At 48.6% G+C, this 19,702-nt stretch overlaps 2 protein-coding genes across 2 annotated transcripts in view; both read right to left on the bottom strand.

The window, feature by feature from the left end:
• LOC140680876 (uncharacterized) overlaps nt 1-19,702 on the bottom strand; it is a 570,776-nt gene that overhangs the window by 429,233 nt on the left and 121,841 nt on the right. The gene's annotated exons all lie outside the window — the stretch shown is intronic.
• Nucleotides 15,416-16,348, bottom strand: LOC140680905 (olfactory receptor 14J1-like). Its single transcript, XM_072919808.1, has one exon. It carries the CDS (start codon nt 16,346-16,348, stop codon nt 15,416-15,418), a length of 933 nt encoding a protein of 310 aa, XP_072775909.1.

Raw genomic sequence — 19,702 nt, 5'->3', positions numbered from 1 at the left:
ATGTCACTCCGAATCAGCCTTTTTATAAAAATGCGTCATCTTTGTGCAATCATACCAAAATGACAAGCAAACCATCCCTTCAACATCCAGCCACTTTACCGAAGGGAATGTTTTTCATTTGCAGGGACAGAATTTGGCCTGTTATCCCTGCAAAAATCAAGGGTGGTCCATGCAGCATTGAAAGATCTTTTGTTAACACACAGCATGACCTTGATAAGAGAGCAAGGAGAAAAAAATCTGATGAATGAAATGATCCAAATTGTGACAATGATAATGTTAATACCAAGAAAAAGGCTCTGAAAAACTGAGTGGTTCTGCTTTCACAGCAGGAGGCATCAAAAAGAGCCTTGGTGCAGTTGGATCAAAAGAGGTTGTGGGCAGAGTAAAGATGCCCATGTCATTTCTTTTGCATCGAATGATTTGTTAGCTAGCAGTGAGAAATGAGAACAAAACAGTAATTGAACATCTATTGTAAACACATGGACACAAGAGTGATAAATTTGAAGAGGTATCAGAGGACCAAACACACCTGGAGAAAAATTAAATCATAGGTAGATGGTGTGTTCAATTAGTTTTACTTTTCACAGTTGTAGAAAAGAGATTTTGAAAATAGTTGTATGTAATTATAGGGTATTGTAATTCTTCTGATGTTTGTGCTGTCCTTGTCTCAGTGCATGAGACAGACCATGGACAGAGTTGTCAAAGAAGTGTTCTTGGTTCAAAAAGGAAAGGGAGATGTGGGAATCCAGGGCTTCCCTCTGGCTGCCCTGGCAGGTCTGGGACCCTGGCAGGGGGTCAGGAACCCCCCTGTACAGAGCCCCGAGAGACACTGTCTGTGATCTCTGTCCATGGAGAGGAGTTTTCAATCTTACAGGATGAATTACAAGCTCTGAGTGTTTGATAAGAATAATAATTAAGTGTGACACGGGTGCAAGAGTAAAATTTTAGGTTTCTAGATTAGGGGTTCAGAGGGGACAAGATGGAGGAATTGGGTGTGTCTTGTCCTTTTCCTCCTTCTTCATGCCCTCCATGTTTCACTGTAGTGTTGGCATTTTTCTATTGGTTTAGGCTGGGAACACACTGTTCAACGTAGATGATAGATATTGGCACATTATTGTAAATATAGTACACGTAGTTTCTGGTATATAATGTTTGTACCATCCCACTGAGGGGCAGAGCCCCACGCTGCCCTGCAGGACAGACCTGCGGCAGGGCAGCAGAACTTGTTATAGATAAGCAAGAATAAACAACCTTGAAAACAGCACAGACGAATTATGGCTTCTTCTTTGGCAACGGGGCAGAAAGACAGAGACTTTCTACAATCTCGGAATCATCAATACCCACAGATTCCGACAGTGGACAGTGCTGGCGTCACCATCCCCTCCTCACGCGGGATTTGAGACCAATTTGGGGAATTTTCTGGGAATTCTCATCGGCATTGTCCCACATGCTGATGGGAGTTTCTGGGATGACGTTACTAGCCGCACCTGGGGACATTCTGAGAGCACTCAGAAGGCTTTTGCATTCCCCTGCTGCCTTTTGCATTTTTCTGCTTTTTCTATTGGGTTTGGCATTTCTCTATTGCCTTTTGCAGGTTCCTATTGACCCCCAGCATTTTGCTCAGGTGCTGATACTGATATTGATTATTGATAATCCCTTGCAGCTGCTCGCTGGCACATTAAAATCTCAGAGTTTGCATGGACAAGTCCAAGGCAGTGTGAGCTTTCTGCCAGGATTTGGGAATCCTTTATGGATCCAATTCTCACATCCCTGGGCCCCCCCGGTCCCGGAGCTGTTCCCGGGGGTCCCGTGGCTCTGGGGGTCAAAGGGGAGGGGTCGGAACCCCCGTGATGGGTGGGGGGCACAAAGGGGGGTCCGGGCTCGGTGCTCGGGGGGGTCGGTGCACGGGGGGGGTCAGGGGCACTGAAGGGATGTGGGTGCGGTTTTTGGGGGTCCCGGTGCTCAGTGAGGGGGGATTCAGTGCTCAGCAGCGGGGGCTGTCCAGGGACCCCTCAGCCCCCCCAAATCCCAGCCGGGTGTGAAAAACGAAGTTCACTACTAAACAAAGTTTAATCAGGGATAAAAAAGGGTTTTGGGGCTCCGCCAAAGAACTCGCCCTCAATTTAACCCTTCGTTCTCCGGATCCGGTTCCACTGCAGGGCCACGAACACACTCCTGATTTTTGACATTATTCAAACACTCCCGGGAGGTTTGGATGTCCCAGGAACTCGTGTTTGGGTCTCACCTCTGACTTGTCTGCAGGACATTCTGTAGCTTAAGTCGATATATTTGATTTCTTCTCATGGTTCCACCCTGTTGTTTCAGACCCCCTGATAAATTCATAAATTCTTCTGAGCTTTGTGTCACTGGTATCACCTGGTGAGGCTGGTCCGCAGATGTGAGAAACAACGGAATTGTTTTACACCTGAGTCAGTCACACAAAAGCATTTTAACATTGCATAGGCTCTATTTCAATATTTATTATTGATCTGTTTAGTGTTTATCTATTTTTAATATATTAAGGCCTATGATATTATATCTATTTATTACTCTAGCAGTAAATTTGTTATATGGTGCACACATAAACAGATCAATTTTATTGTACCAGTGAGCAGCTGCAAGGAATTATCAGTAATCAAGTACCACAGCAAAATCCTCGTGATCAATAACAACGTGCAGAAGGCAATACAGAATTTCAAAAGCCGATTATTCTATTGTCATTTATAACCCGGCTCTGCTGCAAGGCACCGAGGGGGCTCATTCAGCCCCTGCCCCACCGCCACCCCCATCAGTGTCCCCAGAGCATCCTCAGAATGTCCCCAAGTGTCCCCAGTGATGTCACCCCAGGAATTCCCATCAGCATTTGGGACAATTGCAATGAAAATTCCCAGAAAATTCCCCAAATTCATCTCAAATCCCGTGTGGGGAGGGGAGAGGGGAGAAGTGACAGCAGTAATGTCCCTGATGATGTCACAGTGGTGACATCGCTGTCCCTGCAGCAGCCTTGGGATGTCCTCATGGAAAAATGCAGATTTTATGGTTGGCTTTTTGCAAGTATTAAATTGAATAGGGTTTGTATTGTTACATTGATTAGTAGTGCTGTATTAACATTTTATTGGTATGGTAAATGTAGATTTGTGGTTAAAACGGAGCTTTTGTGGTTAAAATAGAAACTCTGTGAGTGGGAAGAAAGGAATGAGGTACTTGCACCGGGACGGCAGCCGCAGGACACCGAAATCTTCCAGAGAAAAAGAATTTACGGCTTATTGTAAATTCAGGTGAGCCGGGGGGAAGAAATGATGATGCCTGACTCCAGCTCAGAAGGATGAATGATTTCTTTATTACAACTATACTAATATACATTAATACAGTGTTTAAAGGAGACAGTAAAACTACAAACCCGCTTTTTCTATTAATATACTATTTAAAGGAGATACTAAAACTACAAACCTGCTTTTTCTAACTCCCAAATTTCTCTGAGATTCCAGCCCCAGGTGGGTTGGATTGGCCCCCAGGCTCAAAGGATCCTCACCAGAACCCAACCCAGCAACCACCCCACAACAATTTGGGTAAGAAATTGGTAAACAATTTTCCAAACACATTCCACATACTAAAACAAGGAGCAGAAACAGAAATTGTTTTCTCTTTCGTTTCCCTCTGTGCTCCTCTGTGAGAAATGCTGAGAGGCAGAGCAATATGCTGCCACAAGGGCTCCCTGATTAAAGGAAATTAACTCTTCCTGCCTCGCTCAGCCCCGAAGGCACCGCAGGATTGAGCAGAGGCTGCCACTGCTCAGGGTTCTTTGATGGGACAGGATTTATGCATCACGTATGAGATCTATGAATGTGCACCAGGCTGCTGCTTTTAGGATTAGTCCTTGTTCAAGGCGTGGTTTTGGCAGCTCAGTGCCCAAAACCATCGGACGTCCGTAATCCCTCGCTGTTTTATTGTCCTGTCACTGTCCTGACACGCATTGGCCACATTGTTCTTGCTCTGATTTTATTTTTATTATTATTTTATTTTTATTAATATTTGTTATGATTTTATTATTTGAATTACTTTTATTTTATTTTTAATAACTATTTTATTACTAATAAATTTTTACAATTTCAAAACCAACTGATTGGTGTTTTCCATGGTGCCCAAAACCATCCAGACATGGGTAATTCCTCACTTTTTTATTGTGTTGTCGCTGTCCTAACCTCATTTTCCACATTGTTATTGCTCTGATTTTATCGCTGTTTTTTTAATAACTTTTTTATTACTAATAAATTTTACAATTTAAAAAACCAGCTGACTGGCATTTTCCACAGAGCCCCAAAACATCCGGAGGTCCAAAATTCTTTGCTTTTTATTGTCTTGTCATCATCCTGACACTGATTGTCCAGATTCTTATTGCTCCAGCTTCATTGCTATTTTTGTAACTATTTTATTACTAATTAACTTTTGAATCAGTAATTTTTTAACATTTTAAAAACCAGGGAGTGGCGTTTTTCACAGTGCCCAAGAACTCCTGGATGTCCAAAATTTTTCATTTTTTATCATCTCATGCTGTCCTCATCCTCATTGTCCGCATTTTTATTACTCCAATTTTATTTATTATTTTATTAATTTTTGGTTATTATTTTTTATTTTAATTTTTAATTACTATTTTATTACTAATAAACTTTTAAAATTCCAGAAACAACTGATCGGTGTTTTCACAGTGCCCAAAACTCCTGGATGTCTGAAATTCTTCGTTTATCATCTTGTGGTGTCCTGACCCTCATTGTCCAAATTTTTATTGCTCCAATTTTATTGCTATTTTTATACTTATTTTATTACTAATTAACTTTTTGAATCAGTAATTTTCAAAAGATTTTAAAGAACCAGAACTGGCATTTTTCACCGCGCCCAAAAACATCCGGGCATCCAAAATTATTTTCTTTTTATCGCCTCGTGGTGTCCTAAATGTCATTGTCCAGATTTTTATTATTCTGATTTTATTTTTTATTTTAATTGTGTTATTTTTATTATTTTAATTTTTATTTTTATATTTTAATAACTATTTTATTACTAATAAACTTTAAAATTTCAAGAACAACTGATTGGTATTTTCACAGTGCCCAAAACTCCTGGATGTCCAAAATTCTTCATTTTTTATCATCTCGTGGTGTCCTGACCCTCATTGTCCACGTTTTTATTGCTCCGATTTTATCGCTATTATAATGATTATTTCATTACTAAGTAACTTGTGTGATTATTAATTCATTACTAATTACCTTGTGTAATTAGTGATTAGTTTGCGATTTTACACACCCGCGATCGGCGCTTTCAGAGCTCGCGGCGAGCGGGAAACGTTACAGGGAACGAGCTTTGTATCGATTCCTGTGTGATACTGATCAATAATCAATAACTAATGCTGGACCTATTCCTGTGTGATACTGATCAATAATCAATAATCAATAACTAATGCTGGACTGATTCCTGTGTGACATTGATCAATAATCAATAATTAATAACTAATACTGGATCGATTTCTGTGTGACATTGATCAATAATAAATAATCAATAACTAATACTGGAACGATTAATTTGTGACATTGATAAATAATTAATAATCAATAACTAATACTGGATCAATTCCTGTGTGATACTAATAAATAATCAATAATTAATAACTAATGCTGGAACGATTCCTTTGTAATATTGTGTTGCGGTGAGCTCCTGGACACCCTTTTGTCCCCCCTTTCCTAGAGCCTCTGTGACTCTGATCATGATAACCCCTGGATCCTCGTCCCTGCCCCAATGGGGTTGGCAGGGAGCCAGGAGAGCCCACCCTGTCCAAAACCTATATAGACCCCTGAGACTTCCTGCTCTTTCTCTTTTGCCCCGCTCTCCCATGGACACCACAGAATAAAGAGAGCTGTTCCAACTTCCCTGGGGTAAGGGCCTCTTTTGAATACTTTTCCCTCTCCTGGTATTTCCTCCCCTCACAGCCCCATATCTCTGAGCTGGTCGGATCCTAGATGGGGGCTGCGTGGAGGGGGGGAAAACCATAGAAATTACAGTTGGCACCCTAATGTGTGCCGCTCTGAGCCCACGAAGCAGCTGGACCCCCTATTTCAGGGGAATTCAAAAGCTTTTGGGACAGTCAACTGCCCTGGTACTCTAGCTGCCTTTAAAAGATTTTGAGTGACAGGGACAGTCGGGGACCTCTGCCTGCGTACCCCGGGAAGAGCCGACTGGAGAGGGAACCCCCAGAAGGTTTCACAGACGAACCCTGCAGTGCACAGGCTTGGTGAGTTCTCCGTTCGCGGCACCCGGGACCGCGCCTGGCTGGGAGGACTGACCATAGTGACTGCGGGAGGCTGCTTGCGAGAGGGGGTGCCAGGGGCTCTCTGCAAGTCAGCGTGGAACTGGTGGGCTGCGCATACCCACGTTCCAGGGGGAAAAGACACGGGAAGAGAGGGTTGGAACTGGTCCGGCAAGCGGCGGGACGAGCGCCCCTCCCCCTGTGCCCCCCCCGCTCGTATTTCCACGGAGGGAAATTCGAATAATTCGTGCTATTACCTCTGGTGGAGAGTAGACCAGTGATAGGATTAAGATCATGGGTACTAACCTGTCGCTTGAACAAAAGAGTATACTAACACATCTTAGCAATAATTTAAACGATGTATCATTCTCTAACAAGCTTCTCCTGCGTTTTGTGTGCTGGCTAAAGGCAGAAATACCAAATTTTACTGTGCGAGACCTGAATTCGCTTTCTTTTTGGAATCAGATTGGACAGATATTAACTTTAAAAGTCGAAAATGGTGAACATAAAGTTTCTCGATTTATTCCGATATTTTTACAAGCACGCAAAAAGATTTTAGAAGCAGATAAAAGCATGCAAACGCAGAACCGCAGTTCTCATACTCCCTTTTCCCCAACCTGCCCACCTCCTCAATATCCCAGCCCTGAAAACCCCTCACCCACCCCTTATCCCCCTATAACACCTTGTTTTTCCGAGAAATGTAGCCCGGAGTTTGTCTTAAAGAGCAGCGCAGCGTCTCTGGAGCACACACGGCCGGATAACGGCGGCGGCCATGTGCTCGGACCGGCGGCTCCCCCACCCCCCACTCCCCCTCCCACTCGCATTCCTTTGCTTCCCCCGCCCTCCGCCCCCACCCCCTCCTCCCTCCCCTCCTCCAATGCCTCCTTATCTCCCACGGCAACACCCCACCCTCCTTATCAGTGCCAGCCCCCGTGTTGTCCCGGGAACAAGGGCGGGGCCGGACCCTGCACTCCTCCAAGCCCCAGCGCTGAGGACAGCAGGGCGGGGGCAGGGGACGGCAGCCCAGCGGCTCAGAGCCGGGGCGGGGACCGAGTTTGCACTGCGGGGCAGGCAGCCCAGGACAGGTGCGAGCTGCCCCTCACCGAGGTGGGGGGGGCGCAGGGGGAACATAACCCTGCCTCTACCGAGGAATCTATACCATCTGTAGCTCCAGTGGTTTATTTAGGGAGAAGAAATGGTACCAGAACATATCAGCCTTTACCATACAGACAAAACAGAAATCTGTAAAGTTCAGAGAGAATTTGGGAGGTCTAGTGAGATTTTTAAAGGTATGCTTAGAGCAACCTTCAATTAAAATGAAATGGTACGGAAAGATATAACTGATTTGTTTAAATGTTTACTAACATCCTCTGAATATGACATATGGGAAAATAAGTGGAAATTTGCTTTGGAAATAGTGTTGCAAGAAATACAACATACACCCAGTGAAGCCATTGACAGTGATGGTCAGCCTCTTACAATGCATCATTTATGTGGTACAGGGGACATACAATGTCCAGAAAAACAAACCAGACTGTTATCTAGATCGGTCTTGGAAAAAATCTGTACTGCTGCAGAAAAGACTCTGTATCAATTACCAGGCACTGAGGTTGAATGCAGCTATATTAACATCAAACAGTTTCCTTCTGAGAGTTTTTTACAGTTTGTGGATCGTTTGAGAAGCCAAGTTGAAAAACAGGTGCAACACACCAGTGTGCAAACAGAGTTGATTAAAGAAATGGCTCAGAGGAATGCAAATGAGACCTGTCGTAGGATTCTTCTTAGCCTTCCTCTTGATCCATCACCCACTCTCCCAGATGATCGAAGCATGCGCCAAGAGAGCAGAGCTGCTTGATAATCCTGTCAGTCATAGAGCACCAGCAGACTTACAGCCTGTTGCCACTGCTGCATCAAGCCCAAGGAAGCCACCCAGATCATCACAACAGCTGCAGCACATCATCTGCCTGCGTTGCAAGAAACCAGGACACTTTGCCAGAAACTGTCCTCAAAACCAGAACCAGAGACAGATCAACAAACAAAAAAACTGAATGCACAGCGCGTGCCCACTGCTACGTGCAAAGATATAAATATAGTGGGACACAAATGTGACAATGCCTCTCTCTTAACAGATAAGGGGGAGGGTGGATACTATGATGGGGGGAGAGAGAAAAATAAAAATGTGAAATGTATTACTAACAAGGTTTGGCAGCCACTAGGCCGGCCACGTCTAGTGACTGCCAAAGGATTTCATTTCAGAAACACTGATTGGAAAGTCATTATAGTGGACCTGCCAAACAGCTCACAAGACCTGCAGGCGTACGATATGGAACTGGACAGTGAGTATTTTGTTATTGGGGACACAGCATACACACCTCCAGAGATTGAAATAGTTCCCATGACTACTAAGGGAAAAATATCCAGCCTTATGCTGTTGGCACGTTGCTTGTACCCTCCATTCTATCTAGAAAAGGGGCAAATTCTGGCACAAGCCATTCCCGTCCCAGTGGAAATCACAGTAGAAGGAAAATCTCCAGAAGTCTACTGGGCAGAAGTAGTAGGAGAGGATAAACCCTCCATGGCATGCAACCTAGCACATGGGTCAGAGCACCTTCAGGTGGAAGGTGTTCTGGACACAGGTGCAGACATCACGGTGATACCCAAAACTATGTGGCCATCACACTGGGAATTGCAACCTGTGGCAGGCAAACTTCAGGGTATAGGAGGAACTACATTGGCAAAAATTTCTAAAAATGTAGTGCAAATTGAGGGACCTGACGGGAAATCGGCAAGTGTTCGCCCATTTGTGGCAGACTATAAGGCTCCTCTGTGGGGGAGAGACACCATGTCCCAGTGGGGAGTCCAGTTAATCATTCCTAAGACACCCCAGGATTTTTGGGAGTAGCCACTGTGGAGCGCCATGCCCACAAGTTAAAGTGGTTGGATAACACCCCAAAGTGGGTAGCACAGTGGCCTTTGAGTAGAGAAAAACTCGAGGCGCTTGAAAAACTTGTGGAGGAGCAGGTAGCTCAAGGACACCTGCAAGAGACAGACAGCCCTTGGAATTTCCCAGTCTTTGTAATAAAAAAGCCTGGGAAGGACAAGTGGAGATTGCTCCATGATCTCAGAGAGATAAACAAAATTGTGGAGGACATGGGACCTCTCCAGCCAGGGATGCCTAGTCCAGCTATGCTTCCCCAGGACTGGAAATTGGCTGTGTTAGATATAAAGGACTGCTTCTTCCAAATTCCATTGCACCCTGAAGATGCCCCGAGGTTTGCATTCTCAGTTCCTACGGTCAATAGAGAAGCCCCGATGAAATGCTACCACTGGAAAGTTTTGCCCTAAGGTCTAAAATCCAGCCCTTTCATATGCCAACAGTATGTAGCAGCACTACTGTCTCCAGTACGTGCAGAGAGAAAGGATGCCATCATCCTGCACTATATGGATGACGTGTTTGTGTGTGCTCCCAATGACTCTATACTCCAATACACGCTTGACCTAGTGATTAAAGTTTTAACCTCTGTTGGATTCCAACTGCAGGAAAACAAGGTTCAAAGAATGCCACCTTGGAGATACCTGGGCCTGGAAATTTCTGCAAGGACTATTGTCCCACAGAAATTAGAGATTAATTGCAACCCCAGAACATTAGCAGACCTCCACTCACTGTGTGGGTCTTTAAATTGGGTTAGGCCCTGGCTAGGCCTCACGAATGAAGATCTGGAACCTCTTTTCAATTTATTGAAGGGGGAGAGGGAGCTGACCTCCCCCAGGGAACTGACTCCAGAGGCAAAGACAGCAATCGAAAAGGTACAGAAGGCCTTGTCAGAAAGGCAGGCACACAGGTGTGACCCAAATCTGCCTTTCCAGTTCATTGTTCTAGGAAAGCTGCCACACCTGCACGGGTTGATTTTCCAATGGATCAAGGGGCAGAAGGACCCACTCTTAATCATAGAATGGGTTTTCCTATCGTTCCAAAGATCCAAAACCATCACTAGGCCACAAGAGCTGATAGCAAAGCTGATTCAGAAGGCCAGGGTGAGGTTGTGTGAATTAGCAGGGTGTGACTTTGCATGTATTCACCTTCCAGTCAGGCTTTCTGAGGAGGGAAGGAACTCTCCTGAGAGACTGACCAAAGGGATGTTTGAGCATTTGCTCCAGAGCAGTGCCAGTCTCCAGCTATCTCTGGACAGCTATAGGGGACAAATATCAGTCCATGCCCCGTCTCACAAGTTGTTCAATGAGGAATTCCACCTTATTCCTCAAGAGAAAAGGAGCCGGAGAGCACTCAGAGCTCTCACAGTGTTCACTGATGCCTCTGGGGCTTCCCACAAGTCGGTGATGACTTGGAGAAATCCACAGACTCAGCATTGGGAAGCTGATGTTGAGCTTGTGGAGGGATCCCCCCAGGTGGCTGAACTGGCTGCAGTGGTGAGAGCTTTTGAGAGGTTTTCCGAGCCGTTCAACTTGGTGACAGACTCTGCCTATGTGGCAGGTATAGTGTCCAGGGCAGAGCAGGCTGTGCTCAGAGAAATAGAAAATGAACATCTCTTCAGGTTACTCTCAAGGCTAATTTATTTAATCTCGCACCGAGAACATCCATTCTTTGTGATGCATGTGAGGTCACACACTGATTTGCCAGGTGAGATTGCAGAGGGGAACCGAAAAGCAGACTCCTTCGCTGCACCAGTTGAAAAGGCAAGTCTCCCTGATGTTTTCCAACAGGCAAAGCTGAGTCACGAGCATTACCACCAGAATGTGCCAGGTTTGATTCGGCAGTTCCAGCTAACACGGAGTCAGGCCCGAGCCATTGTGACCAACTGTCCTAATTGCCAGCTCCAGGCCGTGCCATCGCTGAGCATGGGGGTAAACCCCAGAGGCCTTAGCAGCTGTGAGGTATGGCAGACAGACATCACACACATTCAGAGTTTTGGTCGCCTTGAATGCGTTCATGTAAGCGTGGACACATTCTCAGGTGCAGTGTATGCCTCTGCTCATATAGGACAAAAGGCTGCACATGTCAAACAACACCTAGTACAAGCATTTTCAGTATTGGGGGTGCCAAAAACGATCAAAACAGATAATGGCCCAGCGTATGTATCCAAGGAGTTCCTGGAATTTCTCCAGCAGTGGGGAGTGGAACATAAGACTGGCATTGCCCACTCCCCCACAGGTCAAGCTGTAGTCGAGCGTGCACACCAGACGCTCAAGCAGGTATTGAAAAAACAAAACAGCTCAGCTCCGTGGATGTCTCCACGAGAGAAGCTCTGTAAAGCTATGTTTACTATCAATTTTCTGAATTGTTCATTCGAAAATATGAGTCCACCTGTTGTACGTCACTTTAACAGTGGCAAGCAGTTTAAATTGTCTCAGCATCCACCGGTCTTGATTAGGGATCCAGAAACTTGGGAAACCAAGGGTCCCTATGAACTTGTGACCTGGGGTCGTGGCTATGCGTGTGTAGCTACTCCCTCAGGCCCTCGGTGGATTCCCCAGAAGTGGGTGAAACCTTTTGTCCCCAAGAATCCAGGTCAAGCAGAAGGGGACAAGAAGCAAGTATCTGATGCTTCAAAGAGAAGACGCCGCCGGATGGGAGAAGAAGAAAGTTCCTAGGCAGGAATTCCTTCCGGCAGAAACAGAAGCTTTAACATGTTCTTAAAATGTTTGTTCTTCCCTTTTAGAGAAAACCTACCTTCCACTCAACCCTGTGATGAACCCCATGCAAGTTGTCATCCAGCAAATGCTGAAGAGAATGTTCAAGGGATGGGGATTCACGGGGTGGTGGACATCTGTAGTTAGATCAATTTTGTTAGTCTTTGTTATTCTGTTCTTTGTAACCCTAGCATTCGGGATCCTGCGTCACTTGATTTTCAAAGCTATCAAGGGCCTCATACCTTCTACCTCAGAGGTCAACCACATAGAGTTGGCTAACCTGAGGAGGCCTGACTACGCCACCAACATGGGGTGGTGGGAAACCCATACTCGGGGTTGAATTGAGCCCAGTGAATTCCTGTAACCTTGTTTAACAAATAAGGGGGAGGTGTTACGGTGAGCTCCTGGACACCCTTTTGTCCCCCCTTTCCTAGGGCCTCTGTGGCTCTGATCAAGATAACCCCTGAATCCTCCCTCCTGCCCCAATGGGGTTGGCGGGGAGCCAGGAGAGCCCACCCTGTCCAAAACCTATATAGACCCCTGAAACTTCCTGCTCTTTCTCTTTTGCCCCGCTCTCCCATGGACACCACAGAATAAAGAGAGCTGTTCCAACACCCTGGGCAAGGAGCCTCTTCTGAACACTTTTCCCTCTCCATGCTATTTCCTCCCCTCACAGCCCCATATCTCTGAGCTAGTCGGATTCATTCGGGGGGCTGCGTGGAGGGGGGGAAAACCCATAGAAATAACACTACACTGATGGTCTGGATGAGGGGACTGAGTCCACCATCATCAAATTTGCAGATGACACCAAACTGGGTGTGAGTATGGATCTGCTGGAGGGTAGGAGGGCTCTACATGGAGACCTGGACGGGCTGGATCCAACAAGGTGAGGTTTTACAAGGCCAAGAGACACTGCACTGAACCAGGAGGTCAGTGTTACTCTCTGGGGCTTCGTGAACAACAAAGACCACTATGACATGAGGGCACCTTGCATAACCAAGAGGCCATTGTGACAATGCAAGTACTTGTTGAATGAAGGAAGCAATTTTGGGAATGGAGTGCTCCTTGGGACCAAGAGGCCATTGTGACACCGTGGAACCGAGGAGACCATTGCTGCACTGTGACACCTCCTGGAACCAAGGATCCACTGTGACACTGCAGGGCCCTGGGGGACCAAGGGGCCACTGTGACACTGCAGGGCCCAAGGATCCAAGGGACTTTGTGACACCAAGGGGTCCCATGGAACCAAAGGGACATTGTGACTCTGGGAGGCCTCATGGAGTCATGGACACCATTGGGACACTCTGGGGCCTCATGGAACCGTGGTGACACCAAGCTGGCTGGGAATGTTGATCTGCTGGAGGGTAGGAGGGCTCTGCAGAGGTCCCAAATCCAACAAGGTGAGGTTTTACAAGGCCAAGTGCCGGGTCCTGCACTTTGGCCACAACAACCCCTGCAGCGCTACAGGCTGGGGACAGAGGGGCTGGACAGCAGCCAGGCAGAAAGGGACCTGCAGGGACTGATGGACAGCAGGCTGGACATGAGCCAGCCGTGTGCCCAGATGGCCAAGAAGGCCAATGGCTCCTGGCCTGGATCAGGAATGGTGTGGCCAGCAGGACCAGGGCAGTGATTCTTCCTGTGTGTTCAGCACTGGTTGGGCAGCACCTCGAGTGCTGTGTCCAGTTCTTGACCACCAATTTAGGAAGACCATGGAGGGGCTGGAGCGTGTCCAGAGAAGGGCAACAAGGCTGGTGAGGGGTCTGGAGCACAAATCCTGTGAGGAGTGGCTGAGGGAGCTGGGGTTGTTTATCCAGGAGAAGAGGAGGCTCAGGGGAGACAAGGCAGTGTCAGGACACAGGTTGGACTTGATGATCTCCAAGGCCTTTTCCAACCTTGCTGATTGTGTGATTCTCTGAAACCACCCTTGGAGCAGTTGCAGGAGGAGCCCTGGGCCTCCTCTTCAGAAGCTCCTGCAGCCCAGGTCCCTCAGCTTCTCCTCACAGCCCCAAAGCCCATCCTGTCAGTCCTGCAGAGCCTCTGCAGCTCCTCCTCACTGCCCAGAACAGGGAGCCCCACAGCCAGACACAGCAGCCCAGATGTGCCCCCCTGGCCTGGGGTGCCTCTGGCAAGGGAGCAGCAGGGAGAACTGCAGGAGCCTGTAGGCAATTCCTGAAGCACTTGTAGGATTATCCTGCTCCCTAAGAGAGGTTCTGGAGCCAATTTGGGAACTGGAGGCCAGAGAAGAAAGAGCAAACAGGAATGGGCAGCTTGCAGGAGAGGGAAAAGGGATGGGCAGCAGGAAGAAATCTGTAGCAGGGGGAATAAAGAAAGCAAAAGTGAAGCCAAGAAAATACTCAGGGCAGTTTGGGGGTGGCTGCCAGGCAGCCCTGGCTCTGAGCAGCAGCGTCTGCAGTGGGACAGGAAACTCCCAGCTGATGGGAACAAACTTTCTGGCTGACTGCAGAGGCCAGGACAAAGCTGAGTGGTTTCCCTGGCGTCCCCCAGCCCTTCCTGGCCCCAGGGGCTGATGGCATTTGTGCTCCCTCAGGTTCATGTCTCCACAGCACCAGCATGGGGGTGCTCCCGCCTGCTGTGTGCAGTGCAAACAGGGGCTGCTGAGCCAGTGCTGCCGTGTCTGTGCCTGCAAGGATGCGGCACCTCTGTGAGCTGGGGGAGAGGCCAGGGCTGCAGAGGGGGGATGTTGTTGGCAGCTCCATGAGGATGCTCTGGGACGCTGCCCTGGGCTGTGGCAGCACACTTGGGGTGGATCAGCCCCTGCTCTGCTGCTCCTTCCCGTCTCCCCCAGGGCCCTTGCAGAGCACCAGCCGTGCTGTTTGCCCCCAGCCTGTCCACAGCCAGCCTGGGGCTGCTCACGGGGGTTTTCTGTGCTGAGCATTGGCCTGGCCGTGTTCTTGAGAGAGCCTGGGCAAGGAGCCTGGAGCCCCCAGGCCCTGGCCTGAGGCGTCAGCGCTGCCCCAGCAGTGCCCATGGCCTGTCCCTGCTGCAGCCCCGGCACTGCCACCCCCAGGACTGTGCCCGGCCCCGAGAGCACTCAGGCCCTGCAGCAACACCAGGGCCACCAGGGCAGCGGGGCAGGGCCACGGGAGCAGCGCTGGCAGCACCAAGTGCTGCTGCTCCTGGGCACAGCTGCTGTGCCAGCACTGATCTGCCCCAGCTCTGCACACAGACATTGCTGCTACAGCTCCAGAGAAGGCAACAAAAGGGCATCTCTGCAGAAAACTCTGTTGGGAGATCCTTTAGTTCCTTTAAAGTCACCAAGAGCACAGGCCCTCATTGGCACAGTCTGTGGCCACAGGGAAGGTGGAGTGAAACAAAGTGAGAAATGGCACAAGGAATGGCATTTATTTGTGGACAACAGTAAATGTAAAACAAAGACTTCCAAGATGAAACCAACAAGAAGTATCAAATATGACTTTTATTCGAAGTAATTTGGAGAAATTGGCCAGCAGTTTAATGTTTCTGAAAGCATCCAGTCATCAGTGTCCACACTGCAGCCTTGAGCTCCTGGTTCCTCAGGCTGTAGATGAGGGGGTTCGGGGCTGGAGGCACCACCGAGTACAGAACTGACAGGGCCAGATCCAGAGATGGGGAGGACATCGAGGGAGGCTTCAGGTAGGTAAATACAGCAGTGCTGAGGAAGACAGAGACCACGGCCAGGTGAGGGAGGCAGGTGGAAAAGGCTTTGTGCCGTCCCTGTTCAGAGGGGATCCTCAGCACAGCCCTGAAGATCTGCACATACGAGAAAACAATGAACACAAAACAGCCGAGTCCTAAACAAACACTAACAGCAATGAGCCCAAGTTCCCTGAGATAAGATATAGAGCAGGAGAGTTTGAGGATCTGGGGGATTTCACAGAAGAACTGACCCAGGCTATTGCCATGGCACAGGGGCAGGGAAAATGTATTGGCCATGTGCAGCAGAGCATTGAGAAAGGCACTGGCCCAGGCAGCTGCTGCCATATGGGCACAAGCTCTGCTGCCCAGGAGGGTCCCGTAGTGCAGGGGTTTGCAGATGGACACGTAGCGGTCGTAGCACATGATGGTCAGGATGGAAAGCTCTGCTGACATGAGGAACATAAAGAAAAAGAGCTGTGCAGCACATCCTGTGTAGGAGATGGTGCTGGTGTCCCAGAGGGAATTGTGCATGGCTTTGGGGACAGTGGTGCAGATGGAGCCCAGGTCGCTGAGGGCCAGGTGGAGCAGGAAGAAGAACATGGGCGTGTGCAGGTGGTGGCCGCAGGCTACGGCGCTGATGATGAGGCCGTTGCCCAGGAGGGCAGCCAGGGAGATGCCCAGGAAGAGGCAGAAGTGCAGGAGCTGCAGCTGCCGCGTGTCTGCCAGTGCCAGCAGGAGGAAGTGGCTGATGGAGCTGCTGTTGGACATTTGCTGTGGCTGCACATGGGCACCTGTTCATGGAGAAAGGACAGTGAAGAGATAGAGGAGATACCTGTAACGAAAATCAAAGACATTTTCCATAAGCCCTCCTCTGTGACACACGTGGACATTGTCTTTAGTGTTTTGGATGTTTGGGGTCTTCTTTATAAGCTCCCCCTTATCTCTGATGGTGTTCCTGGAAATCAGAAATGCTCAGCATTTCCGCTGCCCTGTGGTAGAACAGAGTGGGTTGTCTGATGCAAAATTATGAGCAGTTATTGGGGGAAGAAGGTCTCTTACCTCATTCTGTTTGGAGTTTCTCTGGGCTTTCACTTATCTCAAGTGGAGGATGTTCACACTCCCAAGTTCTCTGTTAAGCTCACCAGGTACTGCTGAGAGCAGATGGGTCCACCACAGCTCAGCTCCACATTTGGAGCCAAGGACTCACCTTGCTCATTTCACCAACCCAGCAGCATTTTCAGTGTCAGAACACATCTGCATTTCCCCATCAATCTTATAACTCAGATATGCTCTAGGACAGGTTTGCACCCTGGATTGAAGCTCCCAGCTTGGACTGAAATCTCAGGGAGTCTTCCAAGTGTCCTTCTGATGGCACTGGATGAAGGGACACACAGCTCCTTCCCTGGCTGCACTGCCAGCATTGCCCAGAGCCGGGCACTGGGGACAGCTGTGTCACCCTGAGCCAGCTGTGCCCCCTGCCAGAGCCCCCAGTGCCGGGCAGCTGCTCCCAGCCCTGTGCTCTGCAGAGGGAACTGGGCCCGGGGCTGCAGAGCTGCCCCACTGCTCTGCTGCAGCTCTGCCTGCACAGGAGGGGCTGCACGCCTTGGAGCCCCGGCCCTGAGGGCAGAAGCTTGGCTGGGGGACAGGAGGGAGGGGGCTTGTGCAGAGGGAGGGGCTGCACTGGAGGGGCTCCTCTGGACATCTCTAAACTCTCCCTGCCTCAGCATTTCTGGCTTTTGTTCTCTCTCCTTCCCTGATCATCTCCGCTTCCTGGAGATTTTCCTCCTGCAGGAGTTTCCCTGTGCCTGATCTCTCCGGGCCAGCACTCCCAGACCCCAAATCTCTGTGCACTCTCCTTGGCCTGACAGAACCCTGTCTGTTTGCAGGGCACTGGCTGGGGGCAGGTTCATTTTGCAGCTTGGAGCAAGGACAGCTCAGACTGAGCCTGATGGCTCCAGCAGAGGTGATGCTGCTGCTGTCCATGGGCAGAGTGGCTGAAAGCACATTAGGGATATCCCATGAACCTATTGATCACTAAAATAACAGTTTGGATATCTCATGCACTTGTCAAAATTCATAAACCACCATTAATATTTATCCCCCTTCCCTGTCACTCTCCAATAAAAGGAAACTGAATAAAAAGTCTTAGGAAATTTCCTCCTTTTTATCAAAATCGTTGTCTTGGAAAAATTCTATGAGTGATCAGAACCCCTCAGCATCTCAGAGCTTCATGAGCATTTCACTTCCCCTGCACCAGAAATACTCAGAGTGGTACTCACAGGGCCTGTGGGCATTGGGATGTTCCAGCTTTAGGAGATCTCTCCAGGAGCTGCAGCTGCATTGTCCTGCAGCCAGAGGTTCCTGTGCCAAGGGCTGGCAGTGATTCTGCCCCAGGCACTTCTCAGCCCTTCCCAGCCCTGACTGATTGAAGCTCTCTGTGCCTCTGTGCTGTGCCCGGGCTGGCTGCAGGCAGTGCCCCAGCCCTGCTGGGCTGGGAGAAGAGCTGCTCAGCAAGAGAAATGTGCTTTTGAAGCTCTTCTTGGTTACCAGGATCACCCTCTGTGCCAGGAGCCCGGCCCAGCTCAGCAGCACAGACACAGCACAAGGACTTTAATGACCCTCTGGGGCTTTGTGCTCAGGCCCTGAACATCAGGCCCTGAGAGGGAGCTGCAGAAACCTCTCCAGAACTCCAAGTCAGAATCCAACTCCAAAGTTTCTTGGACTTTTAATGGGTCCCACTGAGGGACACGACTGAGAAAGTGTCCCCAGGCCCCAGGCAGAGCAGAGAACTGGAGGCACTGATGACAGGTGGGGACAAAGAGAAGCCAAGTCTTGGTGCCCTGGGGCACAGCAGGGTCTGTGCCACCAAGGGCTGGGAGGAGACACCTTGTCCTGAGGCCCTGGGGCCTCCTGGCACAGCCCCAGCCAGGCTGGGCACTGTCACCCCCTGGTCCTGCCCTCAGCATCCCCCCCTAGCCCACATCCCAGTGGCCTCAAGGATCTGCTGGAAGGAGTCCCTGGGGAGCCTTGGTCAGGAATGGCCCTGGGGGCTCCTTTATGCTCCCAGGGACAGCAGGTTCTTCAAAGGACTTTGGCTTTTGCTTTTGCCTTGGAGTCTCTGAGAGCTTATTGCAATACTGGCCTCCAATTATCTGCTGTAATTAGTCCGTGGAGAGGCTTTGTCAGTAACAACACTCAGTGGGGCTCATTAATGCTTCAAGGTACTTCAGTTATTTTAAGGTACTTGGTGTTTCCCCTTTGATCCAGACTCTGTGAGAGTTTTTTTTTCAATAATGGCCCCAATTATCTGCTTTAAGGAGTCCCTTGAGAGCTTTGTGCTGACACTCAGTGGAGCTCATTAATACTTTTAGATACTCAACTTTTTTCACGTACTTTGGATTTTCTTTTCCACACTGAGAGGTTTTTGTGCCATTTTGAGTCTCTGAGAGGTTTTTGTACCATCCTGGTCTCCAATTCTCTCCTCCAAGGAGTCCATGAGGAGCCTGTGTTGGGGATGGACCTCAGTGGGATCTATTAATGCATTGAGACATTTTGAGTGTTTGCTCTTGATTTTAACTCCTGGAATGGTTTGTGCAATCTCCTCTCAGGCCCCGAGGTTCCAGGACTCAGTTCCAAATACACCACGGGGCTCATTAGGATCAAGGAAGTCCTGACAAACCATGGCTCTGCCTTGATTTCTCTCTGCTCTCGTGCCATTCATCAGGAAGTTTCTGTAGTGGTTTTGGTTCACCATTTTGAGATTTCTTGGGCAATGCATCAATTAGTGTGGTGGGTTCAGTGTTGGCTAATTACCAGTGCATTCTACTAGAATATACTTACTCATTTCCCGCTGTGAGATAGGATTAGGAGAAAGGCAAAGTGGGATCAAAACTTTATGAGTATAAAGAAAAGTTTGTTAACAGAAACTAAAAGAAAGACTAATAAGAATCATCACTAAATTTTCAGATCACTTCCTCTCTCCATACAATCTGACAATGTAGAGACAAAACCTAAAATTATCAGTCAGTTTACCACCTCTAGAATAGTCTTTCTTCAGTTCACGTATGGAGAGAAATTCCTCTTGTTAATGTCATGGAGGCTTCTCCACAAGAAAACAGTTAT

This window comes from Taeniopygia guttata, chromosome 30 (assembly GCF_048771995.1).
Source record: "Taeniopygia guttata chromosome 30, bTaeGut7.mat, whole genome shotgun sequence".
In the NCBI taxonomy this organism is placed as follows: Eukaryota; Metazoa; Chordata; class Aves; order Passeriformes; family Estrildidae; genus Taeniopygia; species Taeniopygia guttata.
This window is presented reverse-complemented; position numbering and strand designations above follow the sequence as displayed.